The 17,782-nt window shown below is 38.2% G+C and overlaps 1 protein-coding gene across 2 annotated transcripts; it reads left to right on the top strand.

The window, feature by feature from the left end:
* The first annotated feature begins 3,986 nt into the window (after positions 1-3,986).
* Positions 3,987-7,226, top strand: LOC143214846 (uncharacterized). 2 transcript variants are annotated; one of them, XM_076436324.1, is made up of 3 exons: positions 4,471-5,389; positions 5,466-5,644; positions 5,970-6,198. In XM_076436324.1, the coding sequence occupies exons 1-3, from the start codon at positions 4,852-4,854 to the stop codon at positions 6,048-6,050; spliced, it is 798 nt and encodes a 265-aa protein (XP_076292439.1). In that variant the 5' UTR covers positions 4,471-4,851; the 3' UTR covers positions 6,051-6,198. The 2 variants fall into 2 exon arrangements, with proteins under 2 accessions (XP_076292438.1, XP_076292439.1); XM_076436323.1 differs by having other exon boundaries at positions 3,987-5,389; positions 5,466-7,226.
* The last annotated feature ends 10,556 nt before the right edge of the window (positions 7,227-17,782 follow it).

Below are 17,782 nucleotides of genomic sequence, written 5' to 3'. Positions count from 1 at the left end.
GGTAACACGAGAAATCGATATTCCTGGTGATTCTCCAGGAATCTCTGTGCAAACATTACCGAAACACAAACCAAAAGTGGTGTAAAAGTTTCATGCTATCTATTCAACGATTTTAAGGGGTCAGTCGGTTCATTTCAAAATTGGAAGAAATGGGTGAAATTATTAGATTTGATGTACTGTGTAAATACAAAGTGGTGAAAATATGAACTTGGGACATATCTTAAAAGGGAGACGTTTGCCTGATTTTATTGTCGTTCTGAACGTGGTATGAAATAAATGATATTTTTTTTTATTTATTTATTTATTAAGGTCGCATCAACAGCTAGGATATTAGCGACCACGGAGAGCTAATACAATTATAGCAGTGGATTACATTGTATACGAATAGTGCAGTGTAAAAAAAAGGCGTAATTTTCTTATTTATCGTCTGACATGTGTGTTAGTAGGGTTAGATTTTGTTATATAAATCAGTAGCTTTTAAGAAGTTAAGAACATTGACACTATTCTTTTCTGAATTAAGGCATTCACTCAGGCTACTGGGTAAATACTGGGTTCATCGATGTGTTCGAAAGGTTGGACATTCAAGTATTACTAATGTCACGTGTGCTGACGTGTTGCCATAGGTTATAAGTATAGTTAATAAGAGTAGGATATTGTAACCGTAATTTTTAATAATATTCGTCTATATAATAAAAATCAAATGCTGTTCGTTGGTCACGACATCACGGGAGAACGACTGGACCGATTTGGCTAATGTTTTTTTTAATGTTCGCTGTAGTCCGAATCAGGTTTTTAGATTTTAAAAAATTGGAAAAGTTTCCCGGAAACATGAAAATTCGGGAAAAACTAAAACTGCTTTTAGAATCATATTTCAATACAACAAAAAAACGAACGTCGTAGCTTTTAATCAATATTTCAATAGAAATTTACATTATCGACATTATAAACATTCGCCAGTTAGATAATTTCGTCTATCACTAACCCTCTCGCGAGCTCGCAAAGCGAGCAAGCTACAACAACCCTACTCGCGAAGCGAGCGAGCAACAACTCCCCTCTAGTTAGTTATAAGTAGTCATACTTCGCTCCGATCATCACATGCCATTCTCACCTCATACCATACACCCATTCTTATCTTAACCCTTGTATAATAATCATATCTTAATGTATTCCCCGTAGCAGTATTACGTAGCATTCCCCGTAATCATTAATCGCGCATCTTATAACATCCGTAGCGTTATGTCTAACGAGACATCGCGTAGAAGATAAGACACCTATATATTCGACCTCAGTCGCTATCAATTACGAAAGCTCGTGCGCGTCAACGAACGCGAGACGGAGAACAATAGCGGGGTATCCCCCGTCAACCGAGCATCACCAACGACGTGATCTTCCCAGGACGAGTGAGAATCATCGTTCTCCCTACGACGATCCAGCCTGATTCGACTGCAGCCGTCAACGAGCAACGAAAGCAGTTCGCATAAAGGAAGCCTGCCTGTATTCACCGATCGCTATACTCAACTGTCCGATAAGTCGCTAAACATTTCCCTGCGAAGATTCGCGCCGTCTCAATTATCTCCGTTCTCGTCCGCCGCTTTGGGTGAATCTATTACCTGTAAGTGTTAAGTAGTATATGTATATATTTTGTACGGAGAGAGAGATAAATAGTAATTGTAATCATTTGTAAAGGAAACGGGACCTCCTTGTAACCCGTAAGGGAACAAGAAATAAATATACTACTACAATTCTCTTCTAGAGGCCTACAAATTTTTATCCGGTGTGTATCCATTATCAATGTCAAGGATTCAAAATACATCATTTTCTCTGACTCCATTAGCGTAATATCATGCCTAGCAAACGTTGATAGCAAAGACCCTATAATCCAAATGTGATATTGTTACATGTATGAGAGTGGCGACAGAGGGCGCAATCGTGAATAGACGTCGTGAATAAAGAAATCTATACATATCAAAGCCGGTGTCGAATCTGTGTCAGTAAAATGTATCCTTACAACAAGAAACTAACACAGATATCCGTAACAGTAACTCCGGAAAACGCCGGAAAAGTCATTGGATAAAGAAAAACTATTCAAATTTCAGAAAAATGTCAACACAGTTGTCTTTCGATATAAGACGACGATATTTCTTTCGAAATAAGAAAATCGCTATACCCTATTCTTCTTTTGAATCTGCTCGCTCGACACCGCACTGTTTCGTGCCAGAACAATGGGTTGCCATATTTTGTGTGATTCTGTCACTTTCCAACAAAAGATATCGCAGCTCGGTCGACAAACTTTATGGTCTGCCAATCGACATATCCTATTCTTCGAAATTTCGCGACTTAATTTTCTCAATGTTCGGATTAACTTATTCGTGCGAATACTCATTTTATAAAATGCGCTACATTAAAACGGAACAGCGCACATCCTTAAATGATTCTTCGCCGTAACGAACCTTCCCGTAGATCTTACCAATTTGTTAAGCACTTGTAAACGTGCGAGAAAATCTAATATAGTTATCCCAGATGTGAACAAAATTTTGACAATACAATTAAAAACTATTTTAAAAGTTTATCTTCCGAATTTAGGCTGCTCTTTTCCTTGTGTAACCAGAAATTTTTGCCTTTCTCCTATAAATTTTTGCCTTTTTCCTATACTATCCAGTAGATTTGGTCGAGAAGATGTGAGAAATCCAAGTTTCGATCCTGAAGGATCAGTGGTTTTAAAGTTATAAATGTTTAAAGTTGAGCAATTTGCAGTGTTTTTGACAGATTTACCGAGCCGATTACCGAGCGGAGTCGCTAGGTTGCACCATAAGCACGTGCTGATGTTGATCACGTAGATTCCCTAGCCGATGGAGACGGCAACTTACCACCTCTGCATGGGACTTTCAGATTGTCCGGATAATTCTGCCCAGGCTGGAGTCCTGATGCAGGGGGCGGGGACGACTCTCTTGCCGCATGATTCAGGTGTTCTCCGGGCATGGTTGCTCCCGAAAGTACCTGTACAGGATCGGGCGGGAACCGACGACACAGTACCACCCCATGCGGTGAGAGAGGTATTGTATTGCGCACAATACGCCCAGTAAGCAAACATGCTCGGATTTGCTTGAAACTTGGTCTTAATGCTCTTTGATGTAATTAATCAAAAACCGACCCCTAAGGAGGTGAAAAGGGGTTGCCACGTTTGTGTGAGGAATATTTTATTTGTGGTCGGATTTGCTTGAAACTTGTGTCACGTTCTCATGCAAGAATAGCATGGAACGCGCCTGACCCCTGAGCGAACCCATGACGCGCCGCACAGTGGGTAAAATCGACGTTCTAGCTGTTCACGGGCTAAAAACTCAAAGTCCACATATCGATTTTTAACGAATGCACAATGTTCCTTAAATGTCTATTACATTCGAAAACGATAATATTAATTAAAGCTATTAAAAACTCTCGTTACAATAAACATTCAAAGATCAAACTTTTTCAGATACGATTTATCACCGAAAAAATTCCTTGTCTTCATAATGATGTCCTGGAAAACCTACTGAAGATTAAGTGACCAATTTTTTTTTATATGAAGAATGTATATCTATGTTGAGAACGCACCAGGAACTAAACATCATTGTTCATAATTTATTATAAAAAAAATATTTAATCAACTAAGGAAAATTGTCGAAGTTTTTCACCTTTGACAAGGGATAAGTTAAAATGTCCGGGGATGTCCATGTTCTGACAAAGTGGAACATTTTCGGCAAGATCTCCTCTAAAAGATCGTGCAAAATTTAGTTCCAGTATAATCCATTATCCGCAGGATTGTGCGAGAACCCGAAATCTCGGGAAACCCGACGCTCGGGTCGGGTCGGGAATTTTCGGGCGAGAACTGTCGGGCTCCCGAACGTACGATATGCTTCGGTTTCCCGAAAGTATCCGGCTACCTATGTCCTTTTCGGGTTCCCGAAAGTATCCTGCTTCCTCTGTCTGTTCGGGACCCCGAAGCTATCCGACTACATCATACGAACGTATCGAGATTATCAACAAAAAGAGACGGTAGACGGCGCGGCGCGCGGCACAGCGTCTTTGACTTTAACTTTGACACGTCGAAACGATCTAACCATTCTAACCTAACTACCTACGTAATATCTTTCTGTTCACACATATGTAATTTATATATAACATATAACGTATATGCCTATATGTTCGTAATTGTAATAATATGTAGCGCTTGCGCTTGTGAGATTCATCATATGCATAATATTGTATAATGTATACTGTATATGTACAAATGTCAAATGTACATTAGGGTGGACCTTATTTTCCACCATCGAAATTTTTATGTGCGACCCTCTAGATTTGTTCCATTTGATAATAAAATAATTTCTGCAAAAGCGGAAGTCGATAGGACAAAGGGAAAGGGTGCCACAATTGACTTGAAGTTTGGAAATTTCACTAGTTTTACTCCAATTCTATATATAACTCCATTGTAACATTTCCGCTGAAAAAATTATTATTATTTACCAAAAGTATCATTTCTCGGTTATTTAATAACAATATTTACTTATAAGTTTGAATAATTTATTCGAAAGTTTGAACCTTTAGCGTATAAGAGTACAAGAGTACTACAATATGAAATGAAAACCACTGTTACCTGTCAGCAAGGTTTTGCTTGCTGCAGCTACCTGAGAACCTTTTACCTATTCCACTGACCCTCGGAAACTTTCCGTTAGGCCCTTTAGAAGCCTCCCCTCTTTTATGGTTATACCTAAACTCATTTCGTACGTCCATCGACAAGAGAACTCACTTCTCACTGCAGTCTAGGCCGAATCTTCGTAGCACTCGCATTGGAAATACTACAGAGAGTTGAGTAAGATGGAAACAAGGAGCAGTGATCAGTTATTCCTATTAAATCACTTTGAGTCACAAATTGTTGGGGCTAAATTACCAAGCAACGGACAACTTTTACGTGTATTGTTCTATAATATGCGAAAAGTGAACTTAAATCTACGTGAAAGTGCGGCTTTAGTGATGAAAGAAGTAGAAATTTTCTGGGAAAAGGCGAGAATTCCAATAAAAAAAACATCGGATAGTATTAATAAAGTGGAAAAACTATACAACAAATGGCGAACGCTTAATAAAACCGCGAATCGCCAAAATGATCTACAGAGAAAACGAGAACAAGAATTTATAGATTCATTAGAGGATTTATTCGATATCGCACATGCGAATGCCTTAGAAATGATTTCTGTAGAGGAAGATAAGATATTCCTCCTGCAGCAGAGGGAAAAGAGACGAATCGGTTCGATGGCATCTATTGATCGTAAATTAGTAGAGAAAGAAGAAAGACAAGCAGAGCGGAAGGAACAACAAGAGATGCGGTGGCAACGGGCTCAGGAATCATCGATCAATGGTAATGTTTTGAAGTTATTTCTAATGCTTTCACATTTATATTTTCCAATTATAACAAATTTATTTTTACGTTATAGATTCAGTACAATTAGAATCAACGTCCACATCCAGTGATGAAGAGACAGAAGTCCCGTTAGCAAGAACCATAGAAATTCTTTCGGACGAGCCTCAGGTACCTGACGGTGATGACACCGAGGCAGAGGACTACAATATACCTGGGCCGAGTAACCCCAAGAAAAGACGAGGAAAGCAGAAGGTTATTACTCCAAAATTAGTAGCTGTTTTAGATTCGTGTAGAATAAGCGACCGTGATGCAATTCGAATTGTTATGGCAACAGCAGAATGTTTAGGTCATGACCTAAATGAATTAATAATAAATAGAACATCTATTCGAAGATATCGACATAATTATCGGTCTGAGCATGCAGCACAGTTGCAAGAAATGTTCGGACAAATTAATCTTAGGGGCATAACTATTCATTGGGATGCTACACTTATACCAGATATAAGCCACAAAAATGTAGAACGATTACCGATAGTTATAAGTTGCGGGGAAATTAAAAAATTATTGGGAATTCCAGTTATACCATCGGGTAGTGGGGCCAATCAAGCGTCGGCAATCTTCTCTAAGACAGAAGAATGGAATTTATCACAGCAAGTAGAAGCCCTTTGTTTTGATACGACCGCAACCAACACCGGCAGAATACAAGGAGCCTGCGTTCTATTGGAACAAAAATTAGAAAAAGAATTATTGTATTTGCCATGCCGTCACCATATTTATGAATTAATTTTACGTGCTGCATTTGATACAAAAATGAAAAAGTCGACGGGTCCAGATGTTCCTCTTTTTAAGAAATTTAAAAATTCTTGGAGTTCAATAAATAAAGACAATTTTAAGCCCGGCGTAGAAGATGAATTTGTACGTCAAAATGTAATAGAGATTGATAAAAAGATTGAAGCGGCAATACACAATTTGCAACAAATTCAACCGAGGGATGATTACAAGGAACTGATAGAACTTATGATAATTTTTCTAGGCGGAACTCCACCTAAAGGTGTTAGATTTAGGATGCCTGGCGCATTCCACCATGCGAGGTGGATGGCTAAGGCTATATATTGCATAAAAATTTATATTTTTAGGAATGAATTTCATTTAAGTATTGAGAAAAAGTTATGGATACAAAGTATTTGTATTTTTTTAATTAATATATACATACTCGCTTGGGTACGTACCACTGTACCTGCGATAGCACCCCGGTTAGATTTAGAACTATTAAGTGATCTATGGAAATATAAAGAGATTGACGAAACCATAAGTAATGCTACGTTGCAAAAACTGAGCAATCACTTATGGTACTTGTCACCAGAAAATGTGGGATTGTCATTTTTTGATCCACACATTTCTGTAGAAATTAAAAAAAAGATGGTTGAAGCACTCAACAAAGAAGAAGAACAAAATTGTAAAAAATTGGTCATTCCTAGAAAAGATATTAAACTATATATAGATATTACTATGGACAATTTTGTTTCTACACAAACATTGAAATTCTTTTCTAGATTTGATATAAATATAGATTTTATGTCTAAGGACCCAGCATTGTGGGAAGGGATAATAATTATAAAGCGGCGACAAGAATTGTAGGGAATTTACAAATCGTTAATGATGTAGCTGAACGAGCAGTAAAATTAATGAAAGAGTATTCCGATTGTATTACCAAAGATGAAAACGAGAGACAGGACATTTTACAAATTGTATCAGAGTATAAACAGCGTTACCCTACAGTCGATAAAAAAACATTAAGTCAACATTTATAATAAATACCACCAATATTTATAAACGTATGTATTTATTAATAACAAAATATATTGCAAAAAAATATTGCAATCTTCGTTTAAACAAATTAATTTAATTGTTAATAAATAACTTTTTTTTATTACAATTAAAGATATTGGTCTAAAATGACATCTAATAATGAAATAATGTGCTAAAAACTGTTTTTCCTATTTTTAGTGAAATTTAATTTTTTTACATAAACAAAGTCGTTGTGGCACGTCTTCTCATTGCCCGATCGAGTTGATTTTTTACAGGGTTTATTTTTTCACTAAATGGCACAAATTGACGGGGTCGCACCATTAAAATTCCGAAAAAATTTTTTCACCAAGAGTAACTAAGGTCCACCCTAATGTACATAGATTGTATATCGATATCGATGTAGATATTATGTAGGTAGTTAAGTTAGAATGGTTAGATCGTTTCGACGTGTCAAAGTCAAAGTCAAAGACGCTGTGCCGCGCGCCGCGCCGTCTACCGTCTCTTTTTGTTGATAATCTCGATACGTTCGTATGATGTAGTCGGATAGCTTCGGGGTCCCGAACAGACAGAGGAAGCAGGATACTTTCGGGAACCCGAAAGGGACATAGGTAGCCGGATACTTTCGGGAAACCGAAGCGTATCATACGTTCAGGAGCCCGACAGTTCTCGCCCGAGAATTCTCGACCCGACCCGAACCCGAGATTTCGGGTTCTCGCACAAGCCTGGTTGCCGCTCGTCTGTTCTCAACCTTAAGTTACAGGCTCTCCCCAAAAAGGAAGCCATATAGCACGTAACACTTGGTCTTAATGCTCTTTGATATAATTAATCAAACACCTATTTCTGCATTTTCAAAAATTCAACCCCTAAGGGGGTGAGAAGGGGTTGCACCGTTTGTATGAGGAATATTTTATTTGTGGTCGGATTTGCTCGAAACTTTTTCTTAATGCTCTTTGATATAATTAATCAAACACCTTGTAACAGACCTATCATAAGCATGCCTGTTATTAAGTCCGCGCACCGAATATAGCCGGGCGAGCCCGACCGAAACCGAATCGAGTCGGCAACACTCCGAGTAGCGAACCGCCGGCTCCCCGCTATCGAATAGAGTCGCCCCTCACCGCGGTACCCCGCGCCAACAATCCGCCGAGCCTATACCGACACCTCCGCGCGTTCCCCTCGTCTAGAAACCGCACTTGGCGGGAACCGGATACCGAATTACGGTAAATCTGACGGGAAACGGAAATCTTACGTCACTCCGAACACCCTGCCGCAGTTCACCTCCTCACCACCCACTTAGGCCTATAAAAGGCGCAACGTCCACGAGTCGAGCTCTCATTCCGTTCGCAACGATTGCATGAGAAACACCTACTGCAAGCTTATGACTACGTAATTATATCCCAGGTGAACACCGTCCTAATCCCTGGCCTACGACGACGAGCTTGTGTCGCTGCGCGAACTCCTGCCTGTCGAAAGGCATTCCGTTTTCCGCCGGTGACGACTGCGTCCGCACCGAAGCAGAGGAGGCACGCTGCCCCGCTGAAACCTCGACCGCGTCGACATCCCTGATTCCCGCCGCGCCGATGACGGCCGCGTTCGCACACCGAAGCAGCGGAGGCACGCTGCCCCGTGGAAATCCCGACCGCGTCGGAGTCGGCTCAACGGAAGAGATGCGCCATCCTGCCCCGTCACCGAAAGACCTACCCGGGGAACCGTAAATGTCCGGTACGCTACCGACATTCCGAATCCCGATAATCCAGACCCGGGTAGAATGATGCATCCTTGCCGAAATCCTAGTCCTAGTCTGTAAGAATCCGCGTGCACCAGGTCCACGCGAAACTAAGCCGCGATTAACATCACCGCGATCTACGATATTTCCGACATCGCGATCTCCGATATTTCCATCATCGCGATCTCCGTTATGCTGGACACCGCGATCTCCGATATTCCCGACACCGCGATTACAGATACTGCCGACACCGCGATTCATTAGCTCCGCGGAACAAACACAGCGAGGTTTTATCAAAATACACCACGAGTCTTTATTTCACCCCGTGCACCACGTCTTCCGATTCCGATCCCGTCCTCGTTCATAATTCGACCCTGGCACGACGAGCAACAACGGCCGAGGACGATACGCCGCGAACCGAACGAGAACCGTTACAACTTATTTCGGCATTTTCAAAAATTCAACCCCTAAGGGGGTGAAAAGGGGTTTTGAAATCTAAGGTGGCGACATGACATAAAATTAAAACTCTATAGGGGTGAGAGAGGGGTTAAAAGGTTTTGCGGAGAAACAATATCAATTTCCGAGGGCATAAACGGTTTCCTGTGCGAGCGAAGCCGCGTGCAAAAGCTAGTTATCAATAAAATACTATATCCGGTACCGATCTATGTCACAACACGGAACCGTATCGGTCCAGCTCGGTGGATACTTGGCAGAGGATGTAATTCGAAAAACAGTTCTGTAATATCCCGAGCCAAGTACGCCAAGTAGCTAGTAGAGGGGCAGCCTATGGGCTGTCCTAGCCACCTCCTTAAAAAAAACACGGAACCGAGAATCGACTGTTAGATTGGGACTTTACTGTACAAAGTTTCATTGAAATCGGTTGACGCGTTAAAAAGCATGGTAAAACGTAAAGATCTTTGAATTTAGGGTTTTCGAATCATTTAAATCGCAGATTCTTACAATTTTTGCTATTTTCAATCAATTATATACCATAACAAAACCTTGATCGATTACGATGAAACTTTGTACATATACAGGGTGTCCCAAGACCCCTTCGACTCCGGGAAATGGGAGGTTCCTTAGGTCATTTGAAGCAACATTTTCCTTTGCACCAATGTCAGCCGGGGCTTTGTTTAGGAGTTATTAACGAAAAACACGGACCAATCAGAGCGCGACCTAGACGCGCGATGGCACGTTCAGCCCGGCGCGCTGGGAGACGAGCGCGGTGTAACGCCGCGATGCCGCAACGAACAAGAGTTCCTCGAGATTATGTGAATCTTCCCCGATTTGGATGAGCTTTGGATATGTTGTCAAGACCATGATTCTGAACAACATTTCCCTTTACAGTTTTTGACGGTCGCGGAAGAACTTTACTTGTCAATTCATATGGGTGGATCTTTTTACCCGACTTACGGCAACGTTACCCGAACGAGAGAAGAAGCAGAAACTGATTGAATTGAAAACTCACTTATTCAGCCGTAAATCCATTTGCTGCTTCGAAATGTGTGTCACTGGGTCACTCGGTGACGAACTGCACAGATGTCTTCAGGTATACGACAGTACCGAAAGCTAAGGGACGTACGGTCAGGTGAACGAACTGCACACGTGGTGGTAGATAGCAGGTATACGACAGCCCGAGGGATGTGCGATCAAATCAACGAGATCCGGACTTTTCACTTTCACACAGATGCCATGAAATTTTTCCACACTTAATTGCAATACCACAATTCCACAAACAATTGCAATATCATTTGTATTGCAGCACACATTTCATGGAAAAATTTCATGGCATCTGTGTGAAAGTGAAAGTGAAAAGTCCGGATCTCGTTGATTTGATCGCACATCCCTCGGGCTGTCGTATACCTGCTATCTACCACCACGTGTGCAGTTCGTTCACCTGACCGTACGTCCCTTAGCTTTCGGTACTGTCGTATACCTGAAGACATCTGTGCAGTTCGTCACCGAGTGACCCAGTGACACACATTTCGAAGCAGCAAATGGATTTACGGCTGAATAAGTGAGTTTTCAATTCAATCAGTTTCTGCTTCTTCTCTCGTTCGGGTAACGTTGCCGTAAGTCGGGTAAAAAGATCCACCCATATGAATTGACAAGTAAAGTTCTTCCGCGACCGTCAAAAACTGTAAAGGGAAATGTTGTTCAGAATCATGGTCTTGACAACATATCCAAAGCTCATCCAAATCGGGGAAGATTCACATAATCTCGAGGAACTCTTGTTCGTTGCGGCATCGCGGCGTTACACCGCGCTCGTCTCCCAGCGCGCCGGGCTGAACGTGCCATCGCGCGTCTAGGTCGCGCTCTGATTGGTCCGTGTTTTTCGTTAATAACTCCTAAACAAAGCCCCGGCTGACATTGGTGCAAAGGAAAATGTTGCTTCAAATGACCTAAGGAACCTCCCATTTCCCGGAGTCGAAGGGGTCTTGGGACACCCTGTATATAAATTAGTTAGACCTACCAAAGGCACAGATAATTAATTTAAAAATCGTGCTCTTCGCTGTACCATCCGCAATTGCGACCAATAACAATTAAAAAAAAAACTAATCCTTCTAACGTCTCAAAAAAACTCAAGCCGTTGGGTCCAATTTTGAAAAAATTATTCCTTTTTGAAATGTGTACGAACACTTCGTACACCCATTGTAATTGACAGATATTCGATGCAAAAAAGGGAAGAACTTGTCGTTATCCATTGATAATCAACAAGAATAGTTTCATGGACAAATTCTACACATTTCATTAACCAAACACTTATGCATAATATGTAATACATAAATACATATAATCATACTGGTTACCATATTTTCAATACACGCAATGATAAAATCTATTGATTTTTTATTGTTTTGAAAAATAAAATTCTCCAGTTCAAACAGTAAAATATCATTGTTCACATTAAAATAACTAAAAAATGTAGTAAATACATAGATACAGTCCGCACTGTCAAGGCTTTCGGATGCCATACATAAAATAAATACATACAGATGATTTTCCATATGCGTTCAAATATTTATACTATGATGATAGGGAACCCTAAATGAAACAAAGATATTTTTATGGCGTTGTATCTCATTTGCTTTATACAACAATAAAATCCTAAATTTAGAAAGGTCGAGCTTAAAACTCTCATATCGAAGTTGAAGGAATATGTTCGTTAACTTACGTAAAAACAAAAATTTACGATTATAGTATGAAAAACTTGCATTCTTGCATTCTGTAACTGTACTGATAAGTTTACAAACAAATAGCGCCAGAGGAAGATAAATCTCCTTAAGCCATATAAATTGTTCTTTTACAATATGTAATGTGGGTTAATGTAAACATATTTGATTAATGTAAAGATTATAAATCAACTCAGTCAGCAATATTATTTTGTATACTGTAATGTAAATACATTCCACCTTTAAAGCGTTGTTACCATAGAAACTTCCGTTCCGTTTCTAGTCTATCTTACCATGTCTGCAAATATTTCACCTACATCGGAGGCACCCTATTATAGTAGTTTTAATATGCGCCAATAGAAAACTTTATAAATATATCCTTTATAAATATAAATATAAATATTCGATATTCTACCTAATATTAAGTCAATTAGTTTTCACCAAATATTCGTCAAAATGCAAAAGACAAGTCACAATAGGAACTCAATTAGGAACTCAAAAAATATCCATCGTGGTAAACTTTTCTTTGCGTAACCAGAAAGTTTAACCTCTCTCCTAAAAATTGTTGTCTTTTTCCGATGTTATCCAGTAGATTTGGACGAGGAGATGCGAGAAATCCAAGTTTCGATCCTAGAGGATCAATGGTTCAAAAGTTATAAGCGTTTAAAAAGTTGAGCGATTTCCAACTAATTAATTATCAAACAGTGGAAATTCTTTAACTTTAAACACTTATAACTTTTGAACCATTGATCCTCCAGCATCGAAACTTGGATTTCTCACATCATTTCATACAAATCTACTGGACAACATAAGAAAGAGGCAAAAATTTCTGGTTACGAAAGGAAACGAGCAGCCATTAATTGGTATTTTCACGAATTTATCTGTGTATACACACACGTACGTTCTTTCCTGTCCTGACATACATATAAAGGTATAGTCGAATAAACTTAGACGTGTATATACCAAAAAGCAATCATATATCAATATTTACAGTGTTCATCCGCAGAATGTAATGCTCAAAGTAATATTTAAAACGCAGAACTTTTAATCAACGGATAAATCACATCCATTAAAGGTGTTCTCACATATCAAGGACACACTAAATGAATGTCATTTCGTGTTGTTTAAAACAACCTGAAAATCGTGTTTGCAATAATAGTTCCAAACAATTTACGCATTTAAGAGGACATTCGTTTTGTTGCAAAGATGGAGTCTAAAAATTACTTCTATCATATCTCTTTAAGATACTAACAGGCATTTTGATCTATAACTTCGTCCGCATATTTTTGTTTATCCATATGAAAAATTACGGAAGAATAAATAAGTTAGTAGCTCAGGTGTGAGTCTTAATATGTTTTACAGCGGATATTTAAAACCTTGACAATTTCCTCAAGATTTTGTTTACAATGATAATTGAAGCTTCAAAATTCGTTGAATAGTCGATATTTGCGTTTTTATAGGCCGCCATTTACTTAGAATGAGACACAATATAAACATAAGTATGGATTAGAGTACAAAGAAATTGGAATATTTCGTTTTAGGCCACTAGAAGCAATGCTCGCTGCGTCAATCGTGAACAAAATCAAAACTTTGAGTAAACTTTTCCTTGCGTAACCAGAAATTATTGCCTTTCTCCTATAAATGTTTACCTTTTTCCTATGTTATATATATCCAGTATATTTGGGCGAGAAGATGTGAGAAATTCAAGTTTCGATCCTGGAGGATCAACGATTCAAAAGTTATAAGTGTTTAAAGTTGAGCGATTTCCAGTGTTTTCGACAGGTTAGCGCCGTCATGTTGTGTGTAGTGAAGCACGCGCTGATGTTGATTACGTCGATTCCCAAGACGACCCTCTCCGCCCCACCTCACCTAACCACCAACCAACTAATTAAGTATATCGGCATTACCACGTGCTCGTGCTGCCATATAGCGGTTTCGCTCGGTAAGCGGCGCGCGACCGCCACTACACACAACATGGCGGTGCTAACCTGTCAAAAACAATGGAAATTCCTCAACTTTAAACATTTCTAACTTTTGAACCATTGATCCTCCAGGATCGAAACTTGGATTTCTCACATCTTTTCATCCAAATCTACTGGATCACATAGGAAGAAGGTAAACATTTATAGGAAAAAGGCAAATATTTCTGGTTACGCAAGGAAAAGAGCAACCAAACTTTTTTCTTTTAAACTTTTTCTTTCTAAACTTCATTTTCTTAATTGGTACCTGCATGGATACACTCATCGCATTGATATGTATGGCTTTGATTATTCTTCTGTGTTCTGGTCTGATTTAACATAAATACATTGTACTCATGTTTACAGAATCTGTTAGCTCACAGTTTTATTATCAACATCGAATCAAATGTCAATATTCCTAGCATCGAATTTTGTTAAATGTTGAAAACAATGTTTCTCAAGAAAAGTTACAGATCAAACTGTCTTTCGCCAACTCTTTAAATGACCATAGTGGCATTAAATGAAACTTTGTTCGAATAAATGTAGAAGATCAAGGGGGCATACATATAAGGGATTAAAATTATTTAGGTAGTAATACTTGAAGTGATGCGCGCCTCGCGCGAAGGTTTCACGATAATATTGATATTAATTTAAGTCAGAGAAATAACCTCATAAAATTTACATCAATTCAATATTACTTCCTTGTTTATTATTATCATAAATTGGTATTTATTAATAACTGATGTTATTAGCCACCTTATATGTATAACGCAGTCTAAAAACAATCTTTTAATACACATACATATATATACCTTTGGTAAAAACATCGACCACGTAATACGGCAGTTACTAATGAACGTCTATTTTATTTGTGAGCGAGAACGTGAAATTAAAAAGAACAGAAGTGTTCCAAATTATTTTTCATAATCTCAAAATTTCATATAAAGGCTTATAATAATTGTTAATTGGTGTTTAGACTGATTTGAGTGAGAACAATAGAAACAGAATATTAATAGCAAGGTAAAGAGTTCGGTACGATTATCTCGCGTCAGAAAATATCGAATTACAATAATGTCCAATTCTAAGTCAATTCTCGGTTCTGTGTTGTGACCACAGAGCTGGAGAAAATAGTATTTTAAATAGTAAATAATCCTATTTATTTTTTAAAGTATGTGTACAACTTTGAAAATAAAATATTTTGTTTAATGCAGTAATTCTTAAAAATAAATTATTTTATTTGATGCAGTAATTTTTGAAAATAGTATTTTATTTGAAGAATATTGAAAATATTTGTATTTTGTCTTTATTTTCAATTTCGAATTTAATACATTTATGGGTGTAAATCGTTTCTTATAAATAAAATATTTTATTTCGTGTTTCTGATTGTTAAAATAGAAATATTTTATTTTGGGGATCAAATTGTTGAAATAGAAATATTTTATTTTGAGGTTCAGATTGTTCAAATAGAAATATCTTATTTTCTTTAAGCAAAATAAAATCTAAAATATTAAATGGTATTTGAAATATTTGTGTTTCGCCAAATAATGCCCACAACCGGTTGTGACATATGTAGATCGGAACAGGACACTAGTTTTTTGTGGCTTCGTAGGCCGCGCCGAACGTAGAAGAGGACAGCATGTAAACGCAGACCGCGCGGCCGAAGGCGCAACAAAAAACAACGTACGGTGAGACAATACTAGTGCAATAATGTAACTATTTTATTTCTGATTTATTTCTCATGAAATTTTACCAATATATTTGTGACATTTTTCTGATTAAAATGACACCAAACAAGATGCAATTTGGCCCATATTTACTGTACATGTGAAGCAAGATTTATAATTTATCAAATATTTAACATACACTATAGAGTTGAAGTACGGATTGTGTATGTACAGGGTGTATAAAAAGTAATGGTCATCCGTCCTAGGGGTGAATCTACACCTCTGGATCGGTGGACAATTGTAAGAGAAACTTGCCGCAAAATTGTTGTTAAAGTTTTTTTTTACATCAACGCCTTCTACTCATCGAAAAGAGAAAATGTTTGAAAGGAGCCATATGTCGCAAACAAATAGTTGTTGATATATTGGCTGTTAAAGTTTTTGCAAAATTTGATTGTGTGGAATTATACTGACAAATGTCCACCGATCCAGAGGTGTAGATTCACCCCTAGGACGGATGACCATTACTTTTTATACACCCTGTACTGTATGTGTGTGTATTAACAGGCAACCCTATATATAGGTAAATTTATAAAAATAGAGAATCGCAAAGAGCAGAAGAATTGTAAAATTACAATCGCCAACGAATTGTAAAAAGAATGCAGATCGAAACGAGCGTCCGCGACAAACACGTCTGTCGTTAATCATTTGGTTATTCGTGTGCCCTAATATGTTAATAAACCCGCTTTTCCTTACGGCTATTCCTTACAATATAGCATATTTTTAAATAAACAACTTACCATCTCGAAAATTATGTTCCCAAAGAATTAGATTGGAATTTTGCAAATTAACGGAGCTACAGCCCGTTGGAGGTTTTTAACCGACTCATTTTAATCAGAAAAATGTGATAAATATCTTGAGAAAGGTTGTAGGTATACGAAGAAAGTTGAGAATAAAAAAGTTAGCATCGCATTGGTATTTTAAACAACACAATAAGTTTTGAATTTTTCCCGACCATTGCGGTCGCTGTTTCTCTTTTTTTTCAATCACTACCCTCTTCTATGTCCTAAATTTACTCCATACCGTCAATTAAACCACTAAATACAGTTGAAATTATATCGCGTTTAGTGTCGTTTTAATCAGAAAAATGCCACAAATAAGTTGGCGAGAGCCCCATTAAAAAATAATGCAAAATAAAGAAGTTTTGTAAATGGATTAGTAGTGGTTCACACCAACATACCCGACCCGGTATCGGATTACGCGGCATATTTACACTGCTCGGCGACTGAGGCAGCTCGAGCTTCTCGGCCCCTCGCGGGGTATGCCCTCCAGTGGAATGGGTAGGCGAAGTGATACAAAGCGGTCTCCTCCGCCGGACTAAGAACGGGACATTACTGTACAAATTAAACGTATGTAGAACAATTATTGTGGATAGTTTCACTGATCTATTAATGAAAAGTAATGGACAATGGAGTGTCACTCTCGGCAAAATACGTTTGAAAACATGTACACGACATATATCGTTGAAATAACGTCTGTTAAAGATGACCTTCTTATCGAATCACTCGATTTGTTTCCTCGAGATCAACGACGAACTTGGTGCCTCCGATTCAAAATATGAAAACATCAAGAATCATATTATCTCTGTCCAAGATATCTGTCGTTTTATATTTGCGATTAACGCGTAAAATAGGTATAACACTTAAACATTTAACTAGATTAACAACGCTTTATCCGCAGCGCAAGTCGACTCGTGGTGCTTAAAAAATATCTAAGTACAAGCATTTAGAAGACTGTACACCTTAAATCAACATTTTACATGGACACTCGAATCTATATTGAATTATCTTTCCTAATAGTAACATATATTTCCTTAGTCGAACTGACAGAAACAATTTCATTCTCGTGAAATGATTAGAACTCTTCGAAATATATTATCCTATACTGTTATTAATATAGTTTATCTAATATTTTATACGTAGAGTGCTTTGTAAGATACGACATATCCAGGAAATTAATGTTCGAAATTAAGATTCTCTGTTCAGCGAACTTTAGTAGCTGCA

Source organism: Lasioglossum baleicum, chromosome 13 (genome assembly GCF_051020765.1).
Source record: "Lasioglossum baleicum chromosome 13, iyLasBale1, whole genome shotgun sequence".
Lineage (NCBI taxonomy): Eukaryota > Metazoa > Arthropoda > Insecta > Hymenoptera > Halictidae > Lasioglossum > Lasioglossum baleicum.
The sequence above is the reverse complement of the archived record's forward strand: the minus strand, read 5'-3'. Positions and strand labels throughout refer to the sequence as shown.